Source organism: Gallus gallus, chromosome 5, assembly GCF_016699485.2.
Source record: "Gallus gallus isolate bGalGal1 chromosome 5, bGalGal1.mat.broiler.GRCg7b, whole genome shotgun sequence".
NCBI classification, from domain to species: domain Eukaryota; kingdom Metazoa; phylum Chordata; class Aves; order Galliformes; family Phasianidae; genus Gallus; species Gallus gallus.
In genome coordinates this window covers 54,772,909-54,799,615 of record NC_052536.1, presented here as the reverse complement: position 1 = coordinate 54,799,615, position 26,707 = coordinate 54,772,909, and the positions used below count along the sequence as shown (strand labels likewise).

The following is a 26,707-nucleotide window of genomic DNA, read 5'->3' as shown; positions in this document are numbered from 1 at the left end:
CTCAATAACTTACTTATCATTGTCTGAATAATTTTTTTCACACAAATGCACGCACAGAGTCCTTGCGTTATAGCAAGTAAAATAGCAATTGTAGAGTAAATATTCTAATTTACTACTTGACATCAGTTTAGTGGTATGGAACTTGGTTTTGAACACTTTATCCAGAAAAAGTAAATCATCTTTTTTTTCAGTTGGTTGTGCTTAGAAGAATACTTCAGGACCAAAGATAGAGGAGGGACATTTAAAAGATCCAGGCATTGTGCTTGTAACGTCATGGACAAAATGCCTTTTAGTATCTTCATCAGGGTGCTGCTTCTGTCTTTCTGTTCTCGTTGTGCTGTGGGTTAAGGAATAAATGAAACCAGATGAAGGGAGAACAAATCTGTAACATTATGGACTCAATTGCTTGCCATGGTTTCATTCATGTGTTTTCTGACTTTGCTAATGTAAAGCAATCATAGTAATATGGACTAGTGTAATACCTGGAAAATAAAAGAAGTATTGAAATCTATTGAATGAACTTAATGGTACTTGTGACTTTTTTTCCTGCCTTAGGTGATGGGAGACATCTTGAGCATATTCTGAATCCTCAAGCAGCTCCATGGGGGCAAATGGAGTCTTCTGAGAAGACAATGTTAACCAATGATAAAATGAGCTGGCATTCTGAGATAGAAAGGTAAACAAATGCACATATCCGAAATTGAGGACGTGGTTGCTGTTGCTAATTTAATGAAGTTGAGAAAGATGTATGAGATAGTGGTGGCGTGAAAGAGTCACTGGCCTGGTTCTTGACTCTGATATAGCTGTGTTTGAAGTAAAACACCAGAGCACAAATATTTGTATGAAGCTTCTGTGTTTTGTCATACTACATACTGAAGGTAGGTGAAAGCTGGCTGGTAAGGGCAATTTGTAACACCATTCTCAGAGGTCAGTGAGTATCACTTGGAGTGCTTCTTTGTCTTCTAAATGTTGAGCCACTGCTGTGGCTCAAGGAGTAGCATCAGAAAGCCAGCTGTGAAGGCACTGTATTAATATAGAATTCTCTTGGCAATGAGACTCGAGGCTGTCTACTTATGGGAGCTATATAAGAACACTTAGGAGGGAGCAACATCAGTTTCTAAGCTTTAGATTAAGCTTAGTTAAGTTTCTAGGCAGTGTGGTCTGAAACGTATTTTCCCTCAGGCAATAATTTGATGACATAGTTTCACTAATATGTGAGAAACTGCTACAGAAATAGTCTTATTTATGAAAATATGAAAAACCTTTCAGTTTAAAGCAATTAAAGTTAAAATGCTGCTCTGCTAGAACTGAATTTTAAATGCAGTTTCACTGTTGCAAATACAAGGATGTGACTCAAGGTGCTGAGTGATAAACAGAGAGAACTCAATAATCTGTCTGTAACCTCTGATGAAAAAACAAATTCTATTCTGCAAAAAGGCTTGATATTCCTGCATTTTAAATCCATGCTCAATGTGGAAGTCATCGACTTCTTTTGGGCCACACAAATAGCTGTGAAACTTATAATAGAGGGTATTTCTCCCATCAGGCCTACTGCTTTGCAAACAGACTCATGCCCTGCTTATGAAAACTCCTCCCAAAATTGCAATTCAATTGAGAAAACGGTGAAAAAAGCAGATGATTTACTTCAAGTTCTTGGCCAGCTGAGAAAGGAGATGCACGACATGCTACAGGTAAAGTTTGTGCTGTCAGAATGACTGGAGTTGCAGAAAGAGGAGTAAAAAATGCTGAGAACTTACAGGTCTTATCAGTAAAAACATTTCCTTTGCTTCTACCTTTGTAAGAACATTGATAGTATTTACAATGATGTGAAATACTGAAGGTTTTTTTTAGTGTGTGTGTGTGGAAGGAATTTGACTAGACTATTTGAGGCTCTTACTGCACTTCTACCATAGATAAAACAATAATAAATAAGGATCTTTTCTTTATTTGTTTGATTATTTGTTTTAAGGTATTCTGCTATTCTAGGGGCTTGTTTTCTGCTGGCTCTGTTCCTGTGATATTAGAGCTATAGAGCTCTAAAAGAGCTGGTGAAACATTTCCTCTTGAGAAAGAATGATGTTATACTTAAGTACATTCAACTTCAGGGATGTTTTAAGATGCTTCCCTTCCTGTAAGTAATATTTCATAGATTTTTGTAACATGAATTTGCAATCCACTAACAAGTTTTACTAGTAAGAGAACAGATGCCATGTACTGCATTTACAGTATAAATATTTGCATACTATTCTTGCTAAAAGTTGACATTGAATAATGTACCCTACATAGCACAGGCAAAATGGAATGAGATGGAGAGAAGGAATAATGGGTAAGGATGGTCTCAGATATCTTCCTTCTTAAAGAAAAAGAAAAATCAGTAGGAAGACTAAGATGGTTTATTCAACAAATGTGGAGTTAAGTTAACTAGGTACTTCACTAAAGATTTTTCATCATTGCTGGAGGACTTTGTAGAGTGAGAGAGTAAATGGTTGGGGTGAATGACCACCAGTTCACCACAAACATCCATGAGGTCTGAAGAGGCTGAGACAAGTGGAGATGGAACAGAAGGTGGTGCTCTAACTTAAAAGCAGTGCACAGTGAGGTTTAACAGTTCACAAAGAACTGTTCGTGTCTATTTAAATTCATTACATATCCACTCCAGACTTTACCTTGACAGATTTGTCTTTAGATGAGTTTCAGTGGCTTTTGTTCCTTGTTTTTAGGAAGCAAGCTCATGGAAATCAGACATGAATGATCTCATTAAGGTATACTTTGAAACTTATTTACTTATTACTTTTAAATAGTGAAGTACAGAAATGTTTTGAATTTGTTTACAGTGAGATAACACTATGGTAACTACTGCATACCTGCTTGTTTTTTGCAAAAAAAAGTTGTTATGTACAGATTACGTTACTCAAAATAAAATGGAACTTGTTCGTTGGCTTGTCTTATTCAGCCTCAAGGAAGTACCTTGAGGGAATAAGACAGCAAGCATGGTGTGGAATGCTGGTATAATTACCATTCCATGCACTGGGTGATTGGCAAGTCTATATCATTTTAAGGTTGAATGTGAATCATAGAATTGCTCAGGTTGGAAAAGACCTTGAAGATCATCGAGTCCAACCACAACCTAACCATACTACCCTAACTCTAACAACCCTCTGCTAAATCGTGTCCCTGAGCACCACATCCAGGTATGGTGACTCAACCACCTCCCTGGGGAGCCCATTCCAGTGCTTAACAACCCTTTCACTAAAGAAGTTTTTCCTGATACCCAACCTAAACCTCCCCTGGCACAACGTGAGGCCATTTCCCCTTGTCCTGTCACCTGTCGCCATTGAGAAGGGACCAACCCTGCTCTCACTGTAAGCACCTTTCAGGTATTTGATGAGAGCAATAAGGTCTCCCCTCAGCCTTCTCTTCTGAAAAGTAAAAAATCAGCAAAAGGGAGAGAATCATGATGGTGTTGAGGTGTGGTGGTTTGTTGTTATAGTTAAAACTGAGGTATATTGCCTGGCACTTCTTGGAGCATATGTATTAAGAGGGTTTTGGTTTTTGCTACATGTTTAAGTATTCTTCAATACTGTTACATGGATGCATGAGGGTTTGCATGCAAATCTATACAAGTGCCATCTCTTCACACGCTTAGATTGTAGAAAACTACATTATAATCTCTGATTAAAACCCAGTGGTTTTGTTTCAATTGTAGTCAAAACCAGCTACCATTGCATCTGATCCTCCTGAATATAATCACCTTGTTAAACCCTCTGTCCTTCAAAATGTTAAAGCACCAAATTCTATCCTGAGTGATGCAAAGAGGGTTTTGAGAGAAGTTCAAAGCAGGAAAAAAGTTCTGGAAGAAAACTTGGAAGCCGTTCTTCGTGCAAAAGGTGGAGGTGCCATGTCTGCTTTCATAAATGCCTTGACTACAAACAGGTTAGACCCCATTCCTCAGTGCTTCGTGTGACTATTCCTTCTATGTGCTCACCTTTTCTCTTTTAAACCTCTCACAATTTTTTTTGAATCCCATGCATTGAAGAGCTGAGGAGTTCCTTGAAAACAACCGTTTAGTGACTCTTCTTAGAAATCATAACATGATTCTCTTGAACTTTATGGTTTTTTGGACCTTGTGATGTGAATTGAGATATATATTTTTTGATAAGTACCTGTTACTTGTCAAAGCCTATATGACCTGTTCTCCAGAAGGTAAATCTGGATTCTGGGTCTATAACTGGATGAAGTGTTCTGCTGTCAGTAGCAGGGTGCACTGAGCTTTTTGTAGCCAAATGTTCAGCAATAGCAATACTCTGCGGCAGTGTCATCAGTCAGATCTGAAGAGACTTTGTAAATGTTAGAGAATTAGTCGTTGTACAGCAGATCTTTTGGCTTGCTTAGTTGATCAGTTGCATTAAATATACCTACTTCAATCACAATTCCAGTTTTCCTATTAAAATATTCTTGTGTTTTCTTGAGAACGGTAATTCTTTTCATGTAAAGATTTTTCAGCCATGATAGCCACTATAATTGTATTGTAGAGGAAGTGATAATCTTTGTCATCTGCTTCTTATGTTTTGAGTTGGAATGTTTTTTTTGTAGACCCATTTCTTCAGCTTTTGATGGAAATTACGAAAGGGCACTCAGGGATGTTTGCAATCTCATTAGTGCATATCAGCAGGGAAGTTTTTGCAGGTGGCATTATGTAAGAACATATTTAGGTTTGGGAAACCCAAGTAAAGTGTGCTCAGTGTCTTTTGCAGACTGTAGATGTGTATGATCTGTGTTCTGGGTTTCTGTTCCCATAACGTTTCACAGAAAAGGTCCCTGCTTTTCCAGGAATGAATCAGTGCAATATCAGACCTAAAACAGTTCCTTCTGTTTCAGAGATGCATTGGAAAAGATTCGTATCAGAAAGGCCGTGGATGAGCGGATTAAGGCCATTAGTGCAGAAATTCAGGTATGGCTGGAGGAAAAAAAAAGAGTTCAGTTTTCTTGCATGGTGTTTTTCCAGCTCACGTTGTTCTTTCATGTTGATAGTTAAGTGTGATTCACCCACAACCCGACAACATGAGAAAACTGCTTTATTAGTAGTAGCTTCTAGTTTCTTATAGAAAAACATTCACATCTATTCTGAAGCTTTCACTGCTTAATGAAAATCACTTGGTCACAATTGCTGGCTAACATAAAAAGCGCAGACCGTTTCTTAGAACTTCAAAGTTATCCACAGACTCTTCTGATAGCCTTGAAGATAAAATCTCCTATTATGTTTGTGTTTTATCTTTAGGCAGAAATGGCAAGAAATGATATGGAACAAGTGAAATATGATCAAAAGGTCCCATGGATCAAGAGAGCCCAGAACATCAAGGCTATGAAGAACAGTAAAGAAATTAAGGCAAAAACTCAGAAAATCCAAGGATGCTCAACAAAGAAGCCTTTATCTGCAGCTAAGTCACTGCGGAATCATGTAGAAGATAACATAAGCAAAGAGGGCTTTAGAACTTATTTTTCTTCTGAAAGTTTGCAGAGGAATAGAAAGGGGACAGATGTGAGTTCATAAGTATTTGGTTTCTTTTTGGTAGTGCTATGCAATCTATGCTCTAGATTGTGGGATTTATGGGGGCAATGTGAGACTAATGTGAGATGTGAGACTAATAGTTCCACATGAAAATGATTGCCCTGTCCTGTGGAATTTTCATGTGAGAGTTGTATTTATTTTTATGTGCTGTAGAAGCCTAAGTCTAAGCATGTAACATGACAATGAATTCTACATTGCTGTACAAGTTTGAATTGCCCTGCACCTAATGTTTCATCCACCTGTTGGTAAGCATCTCATATATTCCATGTGCAGAAGCTTTCATGTGTGCACGCAACGTATAATGCTTTTTGCAAAACTCTTTTTTTTTTTTCCCATAGACTTCTGTAATTCTTCTGTTGTATTCAAATGTTCATTTATGAGGAGCTCTAAACTTCTTTTTTTATTTTTTTAGGAGCCTATGAGTGGATGTGCAATGGTACAAAATGAAGAGTATCTAAGCCAAATTTATGGGAAACCAATTTACCAGGGCCATCGTAGCACTCTTAAAAAGGCACCTTATCTGAGATTCAACTCTCCCTCTCCTAAATCTAAACTTCAGAGACCCAGAGTGATAGAGTATGTTAGAGGTAAGTCATTCCTGGATGTGAACAATGTGTTCCTTACGAGTTTTCTTATTAGGAATCCCTTGTATTCCTTGTGTTCCCCTGCTCTTCCATTCAGGGCTGAAGCAACTGCTGGAGCATTGAAAGATGTTCCTTCCAAAACTAAAAAACCACCAGCAGGTTTTCCAATTTCTTTGTTGTTTCTCACTTATTTTAGGTTGTCGAATTCACACCTATTTCTAAACCTAAGAAACATAGTAGTATATATTACTTGTTGCTCAAGTTTTGAAGTTAAAAAATGGAATTGCTGGAAGTAATTACATAAGCACCTGTAAGTTGAGTGTGTTGAAAAGCTAACCCAGGTTCTGGTGAAGCTTACTTGTGCCAGGTTTACCCAGCTGTGCCATTTAGTAGATGGATTCATTTCAAATCTGCTGAGATTTGAAAAACTATGGAAGCCTGATATTTCTTTTCCTACCTCTAATATGTGAGTTGAAAAATGAAAATTGCCAGATGATTATGATATCTATTAACTTGAAAGCATTGGAAGACAATGTTAATCATTGGTTCAGTTCCCTAAATGCAGATAACTCTTCTGTTGTTACTCAAGTTCAAATGCAAAGTATTGTTAACTAATTAGTTATGGTTATTTACTTGATAAAAGTTATTAATTAACTGATAATAAATTCTATTCCTGAGTTTTGTAGGCAATGTGTTAAGACCAGTAGTTCCTAATTTTTAAAGTAATAATGAAAGAAGTGAAATTAAAGCTGGCATAGGTAAGTGTATATAGACTTGATTTAGTAGAAAGGAATGGGTGCTCTAGTAAAATTTATTCATTCACTGAATATCATACTAATGAATATAGCCTTCATTAAGGAAGTAACAAGGTACAAAGACAGATCTTAATTAAATTTGATTATTTTCTCTGGCTCGAAGTAAATTAAATTTGTAACACAATTCTATATCAGTCCATTCCATCAGTAAAGATAATTATTTAAAACTACTGTCTAAAGGATGAGTAAAGAAAAAGAAAATGCAGCAGTGTGAAATAAGCACTGTGTGTGTGTGGCACTGCCATGATGCTTATGAAGGCAAGTCAAGATTAAAGCATACACTGGTAACTATGGAACTTACACTGGAAAACAAATGATGTTGAAAGGCAGTCTTTATCTCGTTTCTGTTTTAAAACCCAATACATTAAGAATAGAGCAACTCAATGTTTGCCTAAGTAAACGTGCTGGAAAGCATAGGATTGTATTTGAAGTGGATTTGCAGAAGAACATGTGCTCCTATTTTGAGCTGTGTCAGAGACTTTTGCTGTAAGTCTTCTCACAGCCAATACATCCTTGGAAAGTTCTCAGTATTTTGGTGAGTCTTTCACATGTTGTGAACAGTTTGTGCTTTGGGTGCTTCTGTTTTAATTGGATCTGTTTTGTTTCGTATTGACCTTGTCAAAACTCACTGATTCTTAATACAGAAATAAAGATTGATCTGTAATAGGTCTGTTGAACAACTAATACCTAGGGCTAAGGGCAGTTTTAGAGGTTAAGACTACTCTTAATAATCACAGAATTATAGAATGGCCTGGGTTGAAAAGGCCCGCAATGCTCATCCAGTTCCAACCCCCTGCTATGTGCAGGGTCGCCAACCAGCAGACCAGGCTGCCCAGAGCCACATCCAGCCTGGCCTTGAATGCCTGCAGGGATGGGGCATCCACAGCCTCCTTGGGCAACCTGTTCAGTGCGTCACCACCCTCTGGGGAAAAAACTTCCTCCTCAAATCCAACCTAAACCTCCCCTGTCTCATTTTAAACCATTCCCCATTGTCCTATCACTACCCACCCTCATGAACAGTCATCCCCCTCCTGTTTATACGCTCCCTTCAAATATTGGAAGGCCACAGTGAGGTCTCCCTGGAGCCTTCTGTTCTCCAATAATGAGAAAAGCTTGTTATGAAGGATAAAATTTAATCAAAGAAAACTTCCTAAGCCGTTGCACTGTTATTTTCATTATGAATGAAGTTGTCTGGGGACTGCTCTCCTTCCCATATCTGCACAGGAAAGAGTGTATTCAAGCTAGCATTTTTCTTGATTGAAGCTGTATTATAACTTTGAAGAGGTTAAGAAGTAGTGAGAAGTAGAAAATCTAAGCAAAGAAAGCAACAGTGAAGAGGGAAGGGGGGAAAAAAAGAAAAAAGCAACAAGGGCTCTTTGTCTCACTGCAGCAGAGGGCAAGCAAGTTGACTGATCAAAGGTAATGATCAAGGAAAAGAATGTTTAAGAGGTAGTGAAAGTGATAGTAGGCACAATCAAGATAATAGGATGAGCATCAGTGGAAGAAGAGTGCAGTATTTATTAGCTGCCTTCCCTCTTCACTTCTTGGGCTCGTGTTCATGCAGTAAATGTGCAGTACTTGCAATCTTAACTGTCTGTCACATTTAAAAACTGTTCTTATAACTGTCAAAATATTATATTCTGTATGAGATATAGGAGGTTACTATGATGAAGGCAGCCACTTAACGCGATCATGGTTTTAGGCCATAAAAATAGATGGTATGAAGCACTGTATGTATGTCTTTGAAGATCAGCACTATTATTTTTTTCTGAAATTATGATATATATCTGAGGTTGCAAATCCTCAGAACAGTACAAGAATTCAGTGTTAAGCAAAGAGTTGTCTTTGTGATTTGGGCACTTATGATTGCTCTCAAGCCCAGTCATGATCCATGAAGGAGCAGTCCTACTGCTAGAATGTATTTCCAATTCTCAAAACTCCCCTGAAAACATGATGTCTAGGTAAAGAACAAAAACACTCTTGAAAACTTAATTTTAAGTGTTGAAAACCTGTTTAAAACTGCTGTCTTGTTGCTTGTAGCTTTGATTTAACCCCTCTTTTCTTCTTGTCTTTTTTTAAATTCAGGATACTTGTTTGAAGGGTCTGTATGACCCACCACATATTTTGATTCTACTGGCAGTGCTCCATACCTATTTTTTTTTTCTACTTCTTTTGAGTAAAATGTGTGTTAGTTAGCACTTAGGGTAGCTATGGTACAGTTCTCAAATCTTAGAGGCAACAGATGCTTCTTTAAATATGTTTTAATTAGCAGTTCTGCTTTTCTGAGCCCTAAATTAGTTTGTTGTCTAGATTTATAGAACTCTTCTCTTTTGGAGAAGGTTACAAGCTTTCCAGGGAGGCCAATTTTATTATTTCAGAAACAAGACCTTGTAAATCATATCATAGAATGGCTTGGATTGAAAAGGACCACAGTGCTCATCCAGTTCCAACCCCCTGCTATGTGCAGGGTCGCCAACCAGCAGACCAGGCTGTCCAGAGCCACATCCAGCCTGGCCTTGAATGCCTCCAGGGATGGGGCATCCACAGCCTCCTTGGACAACCTGTTCACTGGGTGAAAAACTTCCTCCTAAAAAAGGGGGAAGGGGCAAAGGGGTGGGAAAAGCATGTTGTCCCTGTGTTGTCCCTGTGTCCCTCCATTCCCCTCCCCCATAGATCTAACTTTGCTTAGAAGTAGATCATTGGATATTTTGATGCTAACAGTTTTCTACCACTACCACATTTAATTTAGTGAAACGTAAAGGTACAAATTGCATGAAGTTGTAATAAGCTTCTCCTGTACTTTACCTTGTTTTGTGCTGTGGTGAATAGTAAATGAAAAAGAAAACTGTGTACTGGATTCATGCAGTTTATTGTCTTCTGGAACTCCTGAATGTGACAAATACAGTTTAAGAGCTATTTGCTTGAAAACAGAATGAGCTCTGGATAGCCTTAACCCAAATGCATTCTCATCTAAGTTATTAAGTCATACAAAAACAGTAGAGCAGCATGTGTGTTTGCAGAAATGAAGCCATCCTAAAAATCATTTCTTTATTTCACATCAGACTGCAGCTACAGAAAGTTGCATTTTGTTTATATCTTGACAGCAATTAAAGGAAGATGCCCTCGTAGTCCTGTCTAAAGGAAGAAATGAAGGTGGATGGTTTTTTTACATGTCACTTAACTTAGCATTCCTATGAATATTTAACCTGTTTTCTGATTTTTATGGCTTTAGGCTGAGGTCAGCCTTTGTTTTGATACTGGCATGACTTGTCTTTCACTCTTCCATGACAGTTGCTCAAGTTGCTTAATTAGCGTGCATTCTTACGTCTTGCCAATGAAATGGAAAAGTAATTATTCTGTATCCTGCATGAGTCTCGTGATGAGGAAATTATTCAATGTTTTTGTGGGCTGCTGTTCTGAAAGATGCTGTTACAGCAGGAAAGTATAACCAATAGAATAAGAAACAGATTCCTACTCCTCTACAGTAGGAGTATAAATAAAATGCAACAGTGTTGAGTAAACACTTTGAAGTGTGAGGTTCTTAAAAGCAAAATACATCTAGCATATCTGAGGCATGGTTTGTTCTTTCCTGTCATACAGCTTGTTTTCCAGAATGTCGTTGTAATACTTTTGGCTGCATGTGGCTGTGGGCGCATCCTGGATGTTGGATATTAGGAGGAAGTTTTTCACCCAGAGGGTGGTGACGCACTGAACAGGTTGCCCAAGGAGGCTGTGGATGCCCCATCCCTGCAGGCATTCAAGGCCAGGCTGGATGTGGCTCTGGGCAGCCTGGTCTGCTGGTTGGCAACCCTGCACATAGCAGGGGGTTGGAACTGGATGAGCATTGCGGGCCTTTTCAACCCAGGCCATTCTGTGATTCAATTTCACCCCCAGATTCCCTTACTGGCTTTGATGTACCAGCTGATAAAGGCTTTAAAATTACTGCTAACAGTTCGCCTTGAGTTTGATTGGCTGGAAAATGGAGACTTATTAAATGACTTTTTTTTTTTTTTGCTGGAGCAGTCCAGTAAGCTTGTTTTAAATTAACGATGGAGTAAGGATGTTTATTTAAGGCTGAAACGGCCGTCTGGAGAGTCTCCTTTCAGTCATTTTATAACTTTCTCAACCATTTTCTTTGCAAATAAACTGTAGTGAGTAATGCTTGGTTTCTTCTGGGAAACTGGGGAAAAAAATCCAGCAATTCACACTTTTACGAGCAAGAGGGCATTTCTCTTTAAAAAAAAAAAAAAACAAACTTGTTTTCTTGCATAATTTGAACTAATAAATATAAGTGAAACGCCAGGTTTTTAAAACAAAGTATAATTAAATGTCCAGTTTCTGCCCAGTGCAAATAAACTTTTCAGGGAGAAATGAAAAGTTGAAAGCAATTAAAATGAGGTGCTGTGTGTACACAGTACTCAATCATTCTTGCTGTGAGAACCTTGTTTTTACAAGTTGGCAGTATTACAGATATGTTGCCAGTTTCTGCTTTTACTCAAAAGTTCAAGGCCAGGGGAGGCTGTTAGGTTATGTAGTATGACCTCTTCTAAATCACGAGCCACTGAACTGTATGTATTTATGTTACTGAGTCCTGTAATTTGTCTTTGAGTAGAGAACGATATTTCTGGCTGATCTGTGCTTTGAAGAAAGGTATGTACTCATCATTTAAAGACATAAGAAATTCTGCCCTTAGTTACTTCTTCCTGTTGTTGGGTACCTTATGGTTCAAGAGTAAACAAGACGCTTCAGACTTTGTATCTGATTTATAATGAGCTTTTGGCTTCACTTTACAGCTACTTCAGTTTCCATGTGATTTCCCTAACAAAATTTAAAAGCCTTTTAATATTCAACCTATTTCAGTATTTATGGAGGTGCAGAATTAGAGCTGATTGTTACGTTGTCGTATATGGAAGTCTTGTCTTGCCCTGCCGTACCGCTGTCTTGTTGTGACATCTGGGGATTATGCTTATCCCCTTGACCATAGCAGTGTATTGTGATTTCTCATTGCTTTGCTTATCCAACATGACAATAAATCCTTTCTCAGAGATGCTCCTTTCTGATCTGCATTTTCTAATGGAAGAGTTATGACCTGCTATTTTTGTTTTTAGGCTTGCAGCCCTCAATTTGCTAGTACTAAAATGCCACTTCGTAAATGGGTTGGCTTGCTTTTGTGTCTGCATTGTCAAAAGTCACGTTATCAATCTTTATTATCCCTGAATTTTATAATCCTTGACTCCCATTATTCAATTAATTAGGAAGCTTTTAAATATAAATAGAGCTAGAAAGAGCGTTTGATGCCATGTATTAATGGGCCATTTATATGTGAAGCATGATGACTGTAAACAACAGAGGTCTAAGATTAAATTTTATACACATATTTATGTAATGTAGATTTAGATGTTCAGAAGTTATAATTTTAACTTCTCCCTTGCTGTCAATACTGAGACATCTAACTCAGCACTCTTCTGACCTTCCAGTATCCCAACCCCATTCCATTCATCCCACAGCAAAAAATTGTAACTGTTTTGGTTCCAAGACCTGATTTAGTAGCATGTGATGTTATTGAGTTTGTTCATGCATTGAAGGTGTGCAACTTAAACGGCTCTCATTTCAGGTACAAAGGTGAAGTCTGCAGGAACACAGACTTGTTCTCGTGCACAGAAGGCAGTAATCAGCTCAAAGAAACAGCATCCTTTGTATGCTCTTGCTCAAGAAAACCAGTATTTTTTTAGTCCGAACAGAGATGTGCCTGCTGACTGCGGTCCCCTTGAAGGTCACCTAATTCCTATGGCTGTTCCACTAGGTAGGAGTGAATAACATCTATAGGGGATGTAGGTTGATACCTGCTGCTCTGTGGAAATGCAGCTTCAATCTTGTCAAGCTGGTGATTTGCTATGGTCTGTGAGATTTTCAGCTGCCCTTCTTGTGAGAGATTTTTGTTGGGAAACGGTTTAAAATGTTCCGGTTCTCCTCATCTTTCACGCTGGATATCTGGCTGAGAAATTATCTGTATAGCTGGACATGCCTTCTTTGGTGTGCTTTCCATTTGTAGGGCTCTTGTTCTGGCTTTGTTTGGTATCTGTGTAAGTAGGAACTGAATCACCAGTTCCTTGGGCCTTGGATTCAACATTTACACTGACTTCAGTCCAACAACTTCAGCAGGAGTGTGCCGAACACGCTAATTCATTTCCATGGTTTCTGTGTTCCTGGACTTTCAATAGAACCTCTATATAAACGTTATTTGGGGAAGAGTTAGCATTTAAAGGTGATAATTAAGTGAAAAATAAGAGGGTCTCATATTAAAATTTAAGGGATGCTATACCAAGTGTAATAGTACTTTGAACATAGTTCAAAGGATGTCGAGGGAAAGGAGCATGGCATCTAATTTTTGAGTGGCAAAGACAACGTAGTTGTGCTCGTTTTCAGCAGTAGGTGTCACCCTAGTCAAGTAAACTGAACAATTTCCAAAAAATGGCTGTGGTAAATGTACAGATTTTTGCTAGGAAGGTTTACTTGGTGAAACAGAGCGCTTTAGTCAGTGGCGTTAGAATAAAACACAGTCTTGGTCTGTAACTGTCATTGGTCTGTTTCATGTAAAACACAGACACCCCGAATTTAATCTATTAATGTACTGCCTTGTTTGGAAGGTTGACTTGTATCTGTAATTGTTTTAAAACTTGCTTTAGGTCAGACCCAAATTAATGACATCTCAGTGCAGCCTGCGGGAGTAGTTATGTGTAAACCACACCCTGTTACAGTCACAACCTCTATTCCCCAAGTGCCACCAAAGCCTCCAACTGAAGTAAAAAAGCCAAAAGTAGCTGTGATAGAGATGAGATCAGAGAAAAAGGATCCCCCTCAGCTGTCTGTGCAGGTATGTGTCGAGACTGATGATTTCTTGCTCATTTTAATGAATAAATGCTAACTGTAGATGGTCTCATCCACTAGTAACTTACTTTGATATCAGTAGCTGTTTTGCTGCAAGCATTACAACCATTTAGAATGGAGGGGCCAAGAAAGCATCAGAACTTAAAAATTATTTAAGCCAAACAGATCAGTTAGTTTTTCTGTAGGTCAGCTATGTAAGGTGTTTGAAAAATAGCCCCACGTCATACAGTGTTTCACCTTTTTTTCTGAGACTTTTAAGCCAGAAGAAACTTGAGATAAAACAAGTGTTAATATAGATGTCAGTCTTGAGGTGAAAGATTTGGTCTTTTAGATTTCTTTCTCAAGCATGATGTTCAACCCAAGAATTTCACTCCTTATTAATCAACCACTGCAGTCCTTGCCTAGCCTTTTCTTATTTTCATACGAGTCTGTTGTCAAGGAAGTTAATGTTTCTAACTTATTCAGTGTCTTGGATTCAAATTGTCAAGAATGTACACACTCCTACATACACCTTTCAAATATTAAATGATTCATTGATCTTGAAGTTAAATACAGGTTGAGGTTGTACTTTGTTCACTTCCATATCACTACCCACATACCTTTTACCTTACCAGATACATGACAACGTGAAGCCAACAGTCAGCCTTGCACGGTAGCTTGTAGGCCAACTGAAATGAATTGCATGTCAAACACTTGTGTGCTACATAAATAGCTATGGGTCTGTTCACCTTTCATCACATGCAAGACAGAGTCCAGGGAATCAGAGAACGGGAGAAATCGAGTAGCATGAGAGGAAAAAAGATAATATTTCATGACTGAGTAGCAATAGGAAGATAGAATATAAACAGCTCAACAACAGTAGCTGAGCTAATACATAGATTTTTTTCAGACTGGTTATTTGGTCTTTCCTAGGTGTTACCAAATGTTGATATTGACAGTATTTCAGGTGGCAGTGTGAGTGTCAACCATGTACTTCCAGAACCCAAACCTGCACGTTGTCCTGCTGATGCTGTAATACAGGTACTGATTGGTCTAAATGTGTGTGAATTTGATTTTTTTTTTTTTTTTTTAAAGAAGAATCAGTCAGTTTTGTTAAATTACTGCCATGTTATCTCATTATTTTGTTTTAGTTAGAGAAATTAGACAGTTCCAGGAGAAATGGCATAGTTACTTTGAAGAATTTACTGCAAGGGATTCGTTTAAGAGTATGAAAAATGACATCAAGACACTGTACATCCAAGATTATTCAATCACCACAGTGAAAAATTATGCTGTGTTAAGAGCTGTAATCCCTTATTGGCCCATGAAATGTCTGCCCTGTACTGGCTTCAGTGGGGGATGTTCTTCATTCCCCTTTCTGTTCTTTGGCCGTGTTATTATAGACATGAGTGACATGCATGTGTAGCCTGTTCATTGGTAGCCTGCTGTGTGTAGATAGATGACACAAGATAGCTAGGCCACGGAGTTGTTCCTCTCTATTCTCTTTCCATATTCCTTTTTAGAAGTGTTATTTTAATATAATCTAAGCAGTAATGAAGGGTTTTGTACAAATAAAATGTTTACTGCTGTGTGTTACAAGATAAGGTTGTAAAGTAGGGCACATGTTTACAGGGTGGCATGTTGTTTTTTCCAGTGGACTTCTGTATTGTGCATTGCACAGTTTGGACAGCGTGCATTGAACAGGGCACAGAGATGCAGTGGTTATTTTTGTTTGATTATTATACCTTCTTTTTCCACTGTGTTTCAGCTGCTATTCTGGCTTAGGTCTGGCTATGGTCAAGAGAATCAATGGATAAGACAGAGACCAGTGACTGAAATAGCAACCATTATTTATAACTAATGTATTTAAGTAACTGTGTAGAAATTGCACATTAGTAAATTGCTTAAGATACTTTCAGACTCTTGTGTACAGATTTTTTTCTCCATAGTTTGTCTTACTGATATATATATTTTAATAGGAATTGCAGATATTGCCCTGGAACTGTTGCTTCATTGAGAGCAAGTTTTAATTGTTGGTGTACAATTGGGAGTTTTAATAAGCTCTTTTTGTACTAAGCAGAGAAATTTCCCCTCACTTTTAGGATAGGTAAATCACTTGTCTTGGATTCAGGCTGTTGACAAGAGTGATGATATGACTGCATCCTTGGCATGAAGTTTTTCTGCTAATGTATTTTTTTTTTCTCCACCTCCAACATGAGATATCTAATAATTACCATCTGTCTTTACAAATAGGCTCCAGAAGATATACAAAGCGAGGAAGAAGACGTGAAGTTTCCAGGAACTAATTTCACTGATGTTACTGATGTCGTGCAGGTAATTATATTGCAAAAATGTCATTTCCTTAATGTTTTTGTACTTGATTTCTATTGTTCTGTCACAATAGAAAATGAAATGTAGACAATTTGTTTATTTTATAAGCAACTTTAAAAAGAACACACTGTTAGTAATACTGTTCACAGTATTAAAGCAGTATTACAAATGACTCTGTATTAGCAGAGGACCTTGAGAAAATTACAGTAAAAACTTAAAATTAGATTTTATTTGGATATATTGGAATCCAGTAGAAATAAAAGTAGTTCTCTTAGCACTTAGACTTCACAATTTTAAGCTCTAAATGTAAAGCATATATGTGACTCTTGTTTACGAGGTCCTAAAATGCTTTATTTATTTTATTTATTTTTATTTATTTAAATGTTATTTCAGACAGAAATTATTTTAAATAAATAGGACAACATACTACTCACCAAATGGAGCCCACTAAGAGGTGACAAGATGTGCTGGATGTTGTCTTGTTAGTGTAGCTGTCCTGTTTTACAGCATTGATGTTTCTTCAGTTTAATGGCATGGGTTTATTGGAGATGCCCTTTTACAGTGTAGTCTCTTTAGGTAGCAGGTACTTTGCTGATTTTGCTTGTTAGAGTAGGGGCTGCCAAACACCCCCAGTTCAACTTTGGTGATCCAGGCTGTGTTTCACCTCTCCAGACAAAGAGCAGAAGCAGAAACTCAATGGTAGCTGGGAAAAGCTGCTTCTGAAGGAGGCAAGGTGCTTCCACCTGGATGCTGTGTAGTATCTTGCCTTTGTGGGTGATGGCAGCTTCTACCTCCTGCTGCATTTAAGAATCAGTAAATGTTGCAAGCACAAAAATGCTATTATTTGCTACTATTCTCCTGAAACTTTTCCTCAATATCTCCCCCAACTCTTTTGTGTGGGTTTTTTTTTATGGTTGTTGTTGTTATTATTTTTTTTTAAGGTGTGATTTACCTAATAAACGTGGGGAAATGGTTTATTTACTATTTGGTTCCAAAACTACTTTATGCCTTTGGAGGGGAGGAATTAAATCTATTTGGGAAACTTCATCCTATTTGCACAGAAAAGCTTTATCCCATTAAAAAAAATCAGTAGGAAAACTGTTTAAGAAATCAGTTTATGAACTAACAAAAGAAGTCCCCCAACATAAAATTTTTGACACAAGTAACAGTTATTCATTTTTTTTTCTCATTTTTCTTCTGGTTTGCTTTTATCATTTATTTTTGGCAATGAAATATATTTTAACCACAACACAAAAAAAATGTTCCAAGTGAAACACATGTTTGGCCTATGACCATGCAGACAATGTTCTTAAAAATGTGCAAGACAAACAAAATGTAGAAGCATAAAATCAACCTCTGGAGTGGCAGCAATACTGAAAACATCAAAAGAAAGTCTCTTTTATCACAATAACTTCACTTCAGATGTATGAAAGAATGTACATAAAATGCTATGCAGGAAAATATCTTAGTGTTGCCTGCCCCCTACACCCTCCTTTTTTATGGAAACTTAATTCTATTGAACTGAAAAGGGTAAATATTTTTGTGAAATAGCTGCTTTTTTTTTTTTCCCTTTATCCCCTGATGGATGTTGCATAAAAGCTTCAGGACCTTGGCTCTGATGTTTCCTTTTCTCAAGATTTGCTTTACCTTTCCAGCCAGAAGGTGCACATTCAGGAGCTGCTTAGGAGCTGAAATACTGCCTGTTAGGGGTTGGCAAACTTGGTAGCCTGAGAGAAGCAAAGCTGCCCCAGCTGCCTGTTCCCAGGTCCAGCCAGTAGGGAGGCTGAGCATGTATTCCCTATAGGTGCAGGCTCAAACAGAGGTATGCAGTGCGTGTGTATGTGGCTGCACGTATCAGGATTGAGCACCAGTAGGCTAATCCTGTTCCACTCTCTAGCAGCTTAGAATGGTGATCTGGAATGTATGTGTATTTGTGAACGTGTATGTACAGACAGGTGTCTGTATACGTACATACGTATATGTAAGGATGTTTTTGTTATCTGTCCTTAGACACTATATATCTGGTACCTGGTCCTGGGACCCTGCCCTTCCCAGCTCTGGGAGCTAGGCTTGCAATGCCAAATCACTTGTCCTACTCTATGGCAGCTTTTGACTTGACACTTCTTATACTGATGTGCCTGCATGCACTTGCTCCAGCTGCTGGCACCAAGAGCACACAGCCCTGCTGGGATGCTACTTCTTTAGCCTCCTTACGTGCACATATGATGGAAAACTCCTTTCTCAGAAAAATAATCAGAAATGGAATTTCGTGCATTTAGGGAGGAAAGAGAGCATTGATCAGGCAGGAGGCAAGGCCAGACGAGTATACTGAGCAGCTGCTGATTTACATGCAACCAGTCCTTCCCTTTTATCCCCTTATCCATCTATTTTCCACTTACACCTCCTTAAATGACCTTGATCATTCCCTTTCCAAATCATTGGTTTCTCCTGGTAAACATAAGGTTTTGTACCATCCTGAAATACTCCTCTCTGCATCCCTTATTTCTTCCCCTAATCCCCCAGAATATCCCTACTGAATCTTAAGAAAGGTGCTGTCAACAGTCTGTCCATCAGCTCATCTTGCTGTGTTTCAGGCTGAGATGCTGGGGTTGATCTCCTGAAATAACCCTGGTCAGGATGCTGGAGTCTTGTAGACAAATGCATCATGTCCCAGCTTGCAGCATGCAAGCCTTGCCACAGGCAGAGGTGATGAATGCATATTGTTCTCCCATCACAACCTTGCTATCTGTGTCTAAAGACCTGAAGTTGAGTCTTCCAAAGCAGTTGAGTTGGGTCCTCTTATTTCATAACAAGAAAATTCACCTATGGAATAAATCAGAAAAGGTTGTTATGGCTTTGACTTACACACTTCTTTATTTTTGATCAGTTGCTTTACCTACATGAGTTCATCAGACTGTCTGACAGATGAGATTTCGTACCACCACCCCTTTCTTGAGCCCTGTCTTAACCTGGAGTGAGAAACTTGCTCAGTTAACATGAGCCCCAAATGGACCTTCATATTCATTCCTTCATATTTATTGAGTCTTGTCTCCTGCTCCTGAGCAGCCATATCCAGCAATACCTGTAAGGAATTTACAAGGCTCTGAGATCAGGCAGACTTGCTCTTTCTAAACCTGCCTAAGTTGCAAGGTGGAGAGAATTTTTGCTTCCATTCTGAGTACTGCCCTGAAATGTATAATATGCAGAAATGAGAGTAAACACATTTGTCCCAGCTCTGTTTTTCAACGGGTACTTTCTGAGACTGTGTGACTGTGATTCTTTTACACATACAATTCTTCAGGCTGAGCTTCATAGGTGGCACCTGCAGTACAGCCTGGCCTTGTTGTGAACTGTAGAAATCCATGACTTATGGTCTGGATAACTTCATTAAGAGACTATGCGTTACCTGATCGTTTAAAAAACATTAATTATCTGGTTGTAATTTGGGAACTAGAAGATGAGTTTGACACCTTGTCAGAAAGTGCTACAATTAATATTCCAAATGCATCTGAAAGACTTCTTAATTTATGCCATATTTTGATTGGGTGTTGTGATAAATATTTTTTAACAGTTTCCAGGAAGTTAAAGTGCAGACATGAGTGCAGATTATTCAGCATCAGTCTACAGAGTGATATATAGGCAAGTTCAATCTGTCTAATTAGACATTGAATAGTCTCTTTCTTTTTCAACTTCAGTAGAGAAAATATATCATTCCAAAATGAATGTAACTGTCTTTGGGATTTGTGCACTATTACATGTAACGTGTTTTGTGCACGTAATTTAGAAATGCAGAACTGTGAATGCTTGTCAGAAGTTGCTAATTACATGCAGGATTTACTGTATGTCCTTGGTTTATTTAATCCAGATGTTTGCATCTTGCATACTTTCAGAAAAAGATTATATTGAATAGGCAACATCAAAGAAAATGTATGGAGTAATGCAGTCAGAAGAAAATGCATGATGACACACTGGGTAAAGACATCTTTATGTTTCCTGTCAGAATGAATTATGGTTATGAATACCTCGATCCTAACAGACTTCCATTATCAGCGTGGAAGTCATCCGGTGCCATTTTGAGTTTAACTTTACCATCTTATTTCTGAATGAATGCAGAAAATTGTGGGATCTTTCTATGTGATTCCCCAAATACATGTATTTGGGGAGTTTAAAATTAATAAAAAGAGAAAATAAACCTTTTTCTCCTTTGGCTAAGTTGGAGATCATTCTCACTAAAGGCACACTTACATTGAGCTGCCTTTTTATGCAATATCATATGATTCTCAACAGTAATTTAGGGCTTGGCTCTTCATCTTCTTTCAGTATGCCCAATTTTCATAGTTATGCTACTTTTGAGATGGTTTTGAGTGAAGGATGCAGGTTTTCATCTGTCAGGAGGCATTCGGTACAATATGATGGGTTGGTGCTTTTTGGGACTTACAGAATCACAGAATCATTAAGGTTAGAAAAGACCTCAAAGATCATCAGTCCTACCTTCAACCCATCACCAAAATGTCCACTAAACTACATCCCTCGTTGTCTCCCTCCCCTCTGCAAGTAATAGAAGTCATGTTTTACCCAGCTATTCTGCTACCCTTATACCTCTGCAAATCTAAGGTTTGCTAGGTTTAGAATTGTGTCAATTAGCTCTAACATAATAAGAAAGGAGAATGTTGTTTGTGTGCCATGATGTGGGGTAACCATTCCTTGAAGTAAAACATCTAACAGCTACCTCAGTCACATTGTTTTCCCAAAATGCACGATAACTTAATTTACTAATTATTTATTAGGATCAGGAAGAGGAGAGGGATGAAATTCCAGAATTTACGGAGCCTCTTCTGGAGATCAATGGGCATTTTAGAGTTGCTGAACCAACATACAATGGTCCTTCATTCCCTCCTGTGGCTTCTGCTCCTCAGCAGTCTTGTGATGTTTTGGATGAATGGATTGAAAGGAGAGAAACTATAGAAAACAGATTGATAAATTGGTGAGTTAAGATGTAACAAAATATCAAGAGATTGTATATGAAGGAAGGAATGAATCAGAAGACGACCTTTCCTCTCTTCCCTACCCTCTCTTCTCTTTTCCTTTGAGCTTCCTTACATTTTGTATCAAGAATGCTCCTTTGTATGCTTGCAGGAGTCTTGGTGCTTACTCATAGCTACACACATTCTCTTTTGCTAGGGTGGAACAAGAAATAATGGCAAAAATTATCAGTGAGATGTATCCAGTTCAGAGAGAAACTGTGCCCAGTGTTAGCACATCAGAAGGAGAAGACAGTGAGACTGTAACCTCTGACATTGGTAAGTAGAAGGTGCTGTTTTCAGCAGATGGGTTATTTCAAATATAGGCTAATTTTAACAAGTCGTGTAGACAGCTGTTTTGGCTGTGCCTCAGAGCAGATAATGCTGAACCAGTGAAATTTTAACGTGCAGAAGTGCATGCTTTAATTTAAGCTGAGGCTGAGCAGGCATTAGAAGATTGTTGAAATAAATAATCAAAAAAAGAAAAGAAAAAGAACACACAAAAGGCACCGCTGTGCAAATCAAATTCTGTTATTGACCATATAAATGAAATTTTGGATGCACGTGGCATTTTGCTAATTGATTACAGATTACAAAAGGTTGTAATGTTTATTTGCTTATCTTTTGTTAATAGATATGTAAAAAAAATTAATTCCCTTATAAATCTGTGAGGATGGGAGACAAATTCATTTCTCCTGTGATGTCACTGCACTTCACTGTCCTCTTTTGTGATCCGGGATTGCTTATCTGTGTTCTTTCATAGGATCATTTATTCTTTGAATATAAACTACAAAAATCACTTTCTGCAAAGGAATGTGAAACCATTGATAGAGCATAAAATGCACAGCTGCAGCACAGTACATGTGCTTAAGAGCTGAGGCCTGGATGCATGCTTTGTGTTCCTTCATTTTCAGTTGAAGCTGCAGGCGGGGGAGGATTTCAGCTCTTTATTGATGCTGGAGTACCAGTGGACTCAGAAATGATCAGTCATCTAGTCAACGAAGTGCTCAGTGAGACAATTGCAACCATGCTGGGTAACAGGCAGGCTCAGGAAGCAGTTCCTGCTACAAACCTTCTTCCAAGTACAACAGCTGTGATGGTAAGAGTCTGTTTTATTTAAGCTTTCCTAGTGGAGCTCTAAGGGATGATTTCTTGGTAGCACTGTGGTTCAAATATGTGCAAGGCAAAGATGTCAGAAAAAGACTGAAGAGTTGTTTTCATATTTTTATTATTCTTTATTATACCTAAGCACGAAACAAGATAAAACATATCTCACTTTTTTTCTTCTTATATAGTTCCTTTGTGCTCTATGCAGCATGCTCTATTTATCTATTTATTTATTTCAAGGCTGAGCGCAGAGCTTATTTCTAAGGAAAAGAAGTGAATTTTGTGATATCCAAAGATGGCTCTTGTTGTGTTTTTTTGTTTGTTTGTTTTTTGTGAAGTTCATCTCAATTTCAGCAGCACAGTTACCAAGTTCTTCAGTGTTCGTGATTCCATGTTGAACTGCTGAATGTACTCGCGTGCTCAACTTCCCATAAGAGCTGATAATACAAATGATCAGTCTAGGATTTATTCTTTGGAAAAGAGCCTGGAGGCCTTCCTCAGCCTGGTTATATAATTTTCTAAACAAAATGTCAGAAAACATTTATTGTTTTGTTTGTTTGTTTTGTCCAGGCAGACAATGGTGCATCTCTATGTTTAGGTGGAGGAGTTAGTCATGAGGCATATATCTAAGTAACAACTGTTCCTGTTTTGTGATGACCCCTCTCTTCCCTCCCCCCACCCACCCTAGCTCTGGAAGATAGGAGTTTTGCATTGAGATAAGAGCTGTGGTTACAATTCTTTTCCTCAGGAGCCTCTTGTGCCTACTCCATTGCCAACACCTCAGGCCACACCACCACAAACACCACCTTCAGAAAAAGAAATGCCTCCAGTCCAAACTCCAGAGTCTTCTCCATCTATCACAGAACTGAGCGGGGATGTTCGTGAACAAGAAAAAATGAAAGAAGCAGGTAGTGAAAACAAGAATTGAACTTTAGAAGGAACAAATATGCTTTAATCTACTGTCTTTAATTTTCTTCTTCAAAGACTTGTTATCTCAGGATAAACATTCTTGAGGCTATGATTCAAGTGGGGACTCATGTAATATAAGAATTATGAGCTAATTTGTATAAAAAAGCAAACATCTATCTGCTAACTGTTCTGTCTTCTTAATGCACGTTGCTATGGTCTGTGTGATTTCCACCCCTTCCACTTTTCACATCAGAAGAGTAACTGTCTTTTCCTTCTTCCTGTGTTCCCACTGTTCACTGAATCAAACTTACACTCCCCAGGTAAAGCAGCATAGTTTTTAAAATGCAGAGTAGTCTCCCTTACTGAAGGAGGTAAGGAATTAAGATTTTATTCTAGCTCCTTCAAATGCCAACACCGTTTGTAGGAGAAACTCATCTTTACCTAGTCTCATCACAATCATCAGAAAGGTATCACAAACACTAAAAGTGCTTACTGGGAACTGAGTAGCTGTCTCTCTTCCTGTTTTCCTTTCTGATCTGAGGTTTGTCTTCACACCTGCAGGCTCTGATATTCCAGCTGCTGTTAGTCGTGTTGGCACACCTGTGATTACCCCTATCAGCACTCCTCCTGAAATAATCACACCGAGCCCTCCTGCCTCTGAGGCTGCAAAAATGGAAAATCCAGCACCTCTAAACCCATGGGATGATGCAGAACTTCCTCTGGAAGAGGAGAAACCTAGTCCGTTAGCTGAAGAAACATTCAACCCCAAAGCTGTGTGAGTTTACCAGGCTATATGGTTTTCTCAGTTCTTTATAAACAAGCATGGCCTCAAAAAGTCTGTAGAGAGAACTCGTTCAAGTATATGCATGCCTGGAGGTATTGAAATAAACCAGGATTCTTTTTTCCTGAATTGCTTGGCTTACATTTTGAGGGAAAGTGTGAAATATGGGCATTTCTCAGAATTACTATGTGCTTATGTGTTGCCATGAAAAACATGAAATCGATAGTGTTAGTGTCAATAGGAAGTGTAGTGACAATGAAATACTCTATTATTAGCATTTTATTTTCTCTATTGCCTCAGTGAGAATACATTTGTTCATTTTTATTAATAGCTAGAAATTCATTAATGTTATTTAGGTATGTCATTAATGTTATTTAAGTGTGTTGATTCTTGGACTAATCAGTAAAATGCTGCAATTTCACTTGAAAAATTACGTGCAAATGCATTTCAGTATTGATTTAATACTTCAGGTTATTCTATTCAATGCATTTTGGTATATTCACAGAGTATATTCTTACATTTTAGTGAGATGTCAGTGGCTAATGATGAGGAACCAGAGGCCTTGATTTTACCATCTTGGCAGTCATCACCAAAGCCCTTTCAGTCGCTTCCTTGTGAACCAGAGGCTCCATCAGCTGCACCTACAGACAGTTCTGAGCAGTCCACGCAGGAAAGCAGTCTTACCCCCACAGAAACAGAAACTGCAGACAGACCCATCTCAGAAGGGGAGGTTCTCTTCAGCTGTGACCAGATGCTGGCTGGGAGAGGTAACTAATGAAACAAACGTGTGGAAAATAGAATTTGGACTTTCTTTTTTCCTCTATAGAATTCTCTTCCAGTCAACCGAAATTACATTTCATACTCGGTCAGATAAAACTGCAAGCCTGACCTTTAAATTTCACTTCATGCTTATGGATTTATTTGATAGACATCCTTGCTCTTTTTCTCGTCGTGAAATGAAGCTGCTTAATAACAAAAAAAAAAAACCCAAAATCTGCTATTCAGTCATAAGATCAACTTGCAAGACAATCCAAATTATTTTCCATGAGTCCAACGTGGTACTGAGTTTTTACTGAAAGCAAAGCGTAAGAGTGATTTCCTGGAAGTTGGATATCTGTTTTACACTGCACATCCGGGAGTGAGAATTTCCCAATTTACTGAAGCAGTGTTGCAATTATTGAAGAATGTGACCTTTGCTTTTGTATAACTGCTATGCTTTTCAGTATTTATAACTTAAAACGTTTTTTAACCTTAACAGAAGGAGGACTGTCTTTTCCAAACCTCACTGAAAGCTTAACGAGTACGTTACAGGATGCCAATGAAATGGTAAGGAAATGGAACAAGGAAGCTGATTTAGAGTGATTATCTGCTTTGAGCAGAAGGGTAAATTGGATGTCTTTAAGCATTTTCACTTATAATGTTTTAAAACTTACACTTTTAAAACTGTATACTTACAAATATGCTTGGAATTTCAGAGCTCCTAAGAAAAAAGCACATCCTACAAAGTAATTTACATTAAAAATAAATTAAAAATAAAATAGAGTTTACATACCTCCTGCCAGTAGGTGAGAGATGGCTAATATGCATTTTCATTTCTATGCTTTTTAACTTTAAGACATCTTAAACAGAGTAGAACATTGTCATGCTCTAAGCTGTTTGAGCTTTGAGCTATCTTTTAATTGCTTGTGTGCTTAGTTTACTAAAGTAGGTTAATTGAGGCTGGAATTAGTTAAAGCTGCTTAAAGCATCGGTAGTGTTTTTTTTCTGACGTGGAAGCTTCTGAAGTCAAGGTATTCTCCACTTCCTTGACTGCTCTCTGGACATGAAAACAAGTTCTGAACGTGGAAACAGTAATAACTTCCTTTGTGAAAGAAAAAACCTTGTGAGCTTAAGAATGATGCAGGATCACATGAAAGTAGTTTTGGATTGTGTATTACATGGATTTTGTTCTTTTGTTTTAGGATTATGATCCTCCCAGTGAAGGGCAGGTGGTGAGAAGAAGCCATAAAGGCTATCACAGGGATCCTGTTCTGGCTCTTTTAGCTAAATTAAATCAAGCACCTGTTGCTGTACAAGAGGGAGGGTACCATCTGGAGGTAACTTACTGTCCTTTTCCTTGCAGCAAGCGTGTCAGTTTTGAAGGGATACTTTCTGACTCAAAAGTAAATAAAATGTCAAGCTTATGAAATGTCAAGCTTATCCTTACTGTTGGCTATAGAACGAGTTCATACACTTTGATCCTTGCTGGAAGTGAGTCTCTGTTTCCGTGTAAAACTTTTAAAACCTCTGAAGGTTACTCGTCTTTGCAAGTTAGCTGTGCAGAGTATCACACGTACCTAATCTGCAAGGTGCATATTTGCCTGTTTCACTGCATCAGATTCATCCTTTTCAACATCAGGGAAGTCTTCTGTCACTTTACCAACGTAGCTGGTATGTTTAGATTACAGGTTCATTGCACGTACCTGCTTAAAACATTCAAGTGGCTGCTATGAAGAATGTCAGCAAATGCTTTCATGCGCTTTTGCATATGTTGTTGATACTGATCTTGGAACAAAACCTCAACATATTCATATTTGCTTGGCAGAAAAAGCAGACTAACAGAAAAATATAACTGCATCACAAAGAGCAAAAGTCATTTGTTTTAACTCATCTGGGCATTTTGTATATGGAAAACAGTACTTTGGATTGAGTGTCTGACTGACCTATCTGGAGAAATGTTTGAA

The 26,707-nt window shown here is 38.2% G+C and overlaps 1 protein-coding gene across 7 annotated transcripts in view; it reads left to right on the top strand.

Moving 5' to 3' along the window:
- Nucleotides 1–26,707, top strand: part of TA3 (TALPID3) — a 64,372-nt gene that overhangs the window by 6,045 nt on the left and 31,620 nt on the right. For all 7 annotated transcript variants that reach the window (NM_001040707.2, XM_040701078.2, XM_015287504.4 and 4 more), the window contains exons 8-26: nt 556–676; nt 1,547–1,691; nt 2,721–2,762; nt 3,707–3,933; nt 4,879–4,951; nt 5,279–5,539; nt 5,982–6,156; nt 12,583–12,771; nt 13,655–13,842; nt 14,769–14,876; nt 16,089–16,169; nt 20,954–21,150; nt 21,348–21,466; nt 22,102–22,286; nt 23,043–23,202; nt 23,765–23,978; nt 24,510–24,751; nt 25,243–25,310; nt 25,946–26,080. In NM_001040707.2, the coding sequence (NP_001035797.2) occupies nt 556–676; nt 1,547–1,691; nt 2,721–2,762; nt 3,707–3,933; nt 4,879–4,951; nt 5,279–5,539; nt 5,982–6,156; nt 12,583–12,771; nt 13,655–13,842; nt 14,769–14,876; nt 16,089–16,169; nt 20,954–21,150; nt 21,348–21,466; nt 22,102–22,286; nt 23,043–23,202; nt 23,765–23,978; nt 24,510–24,751; nt 25,243–25,310; nt 25,946–26,080 (2,930 nt within the window). The remainder of the gene's footprint in view (nt 1–555; nt 677–1,546; nt 1,692–2,720; nt 2,763–3,706; nt 3,934–4,878; nt 4,952–5,278; nt 5,540–5,981; nt 6,157–12,582; nt 12,772–13,654; nt 13,843–14,768; nt 14,877–16,088; nt 16,170–20,953; nt 21,151–21,347; nt 21,467–22,101; nt 22,287–23,042; nt 23,203–23,764; nt 23,979–24,509; nt 24,752–25,242; nt 25,311–25,945; nt 26,081–26,707) is intronic.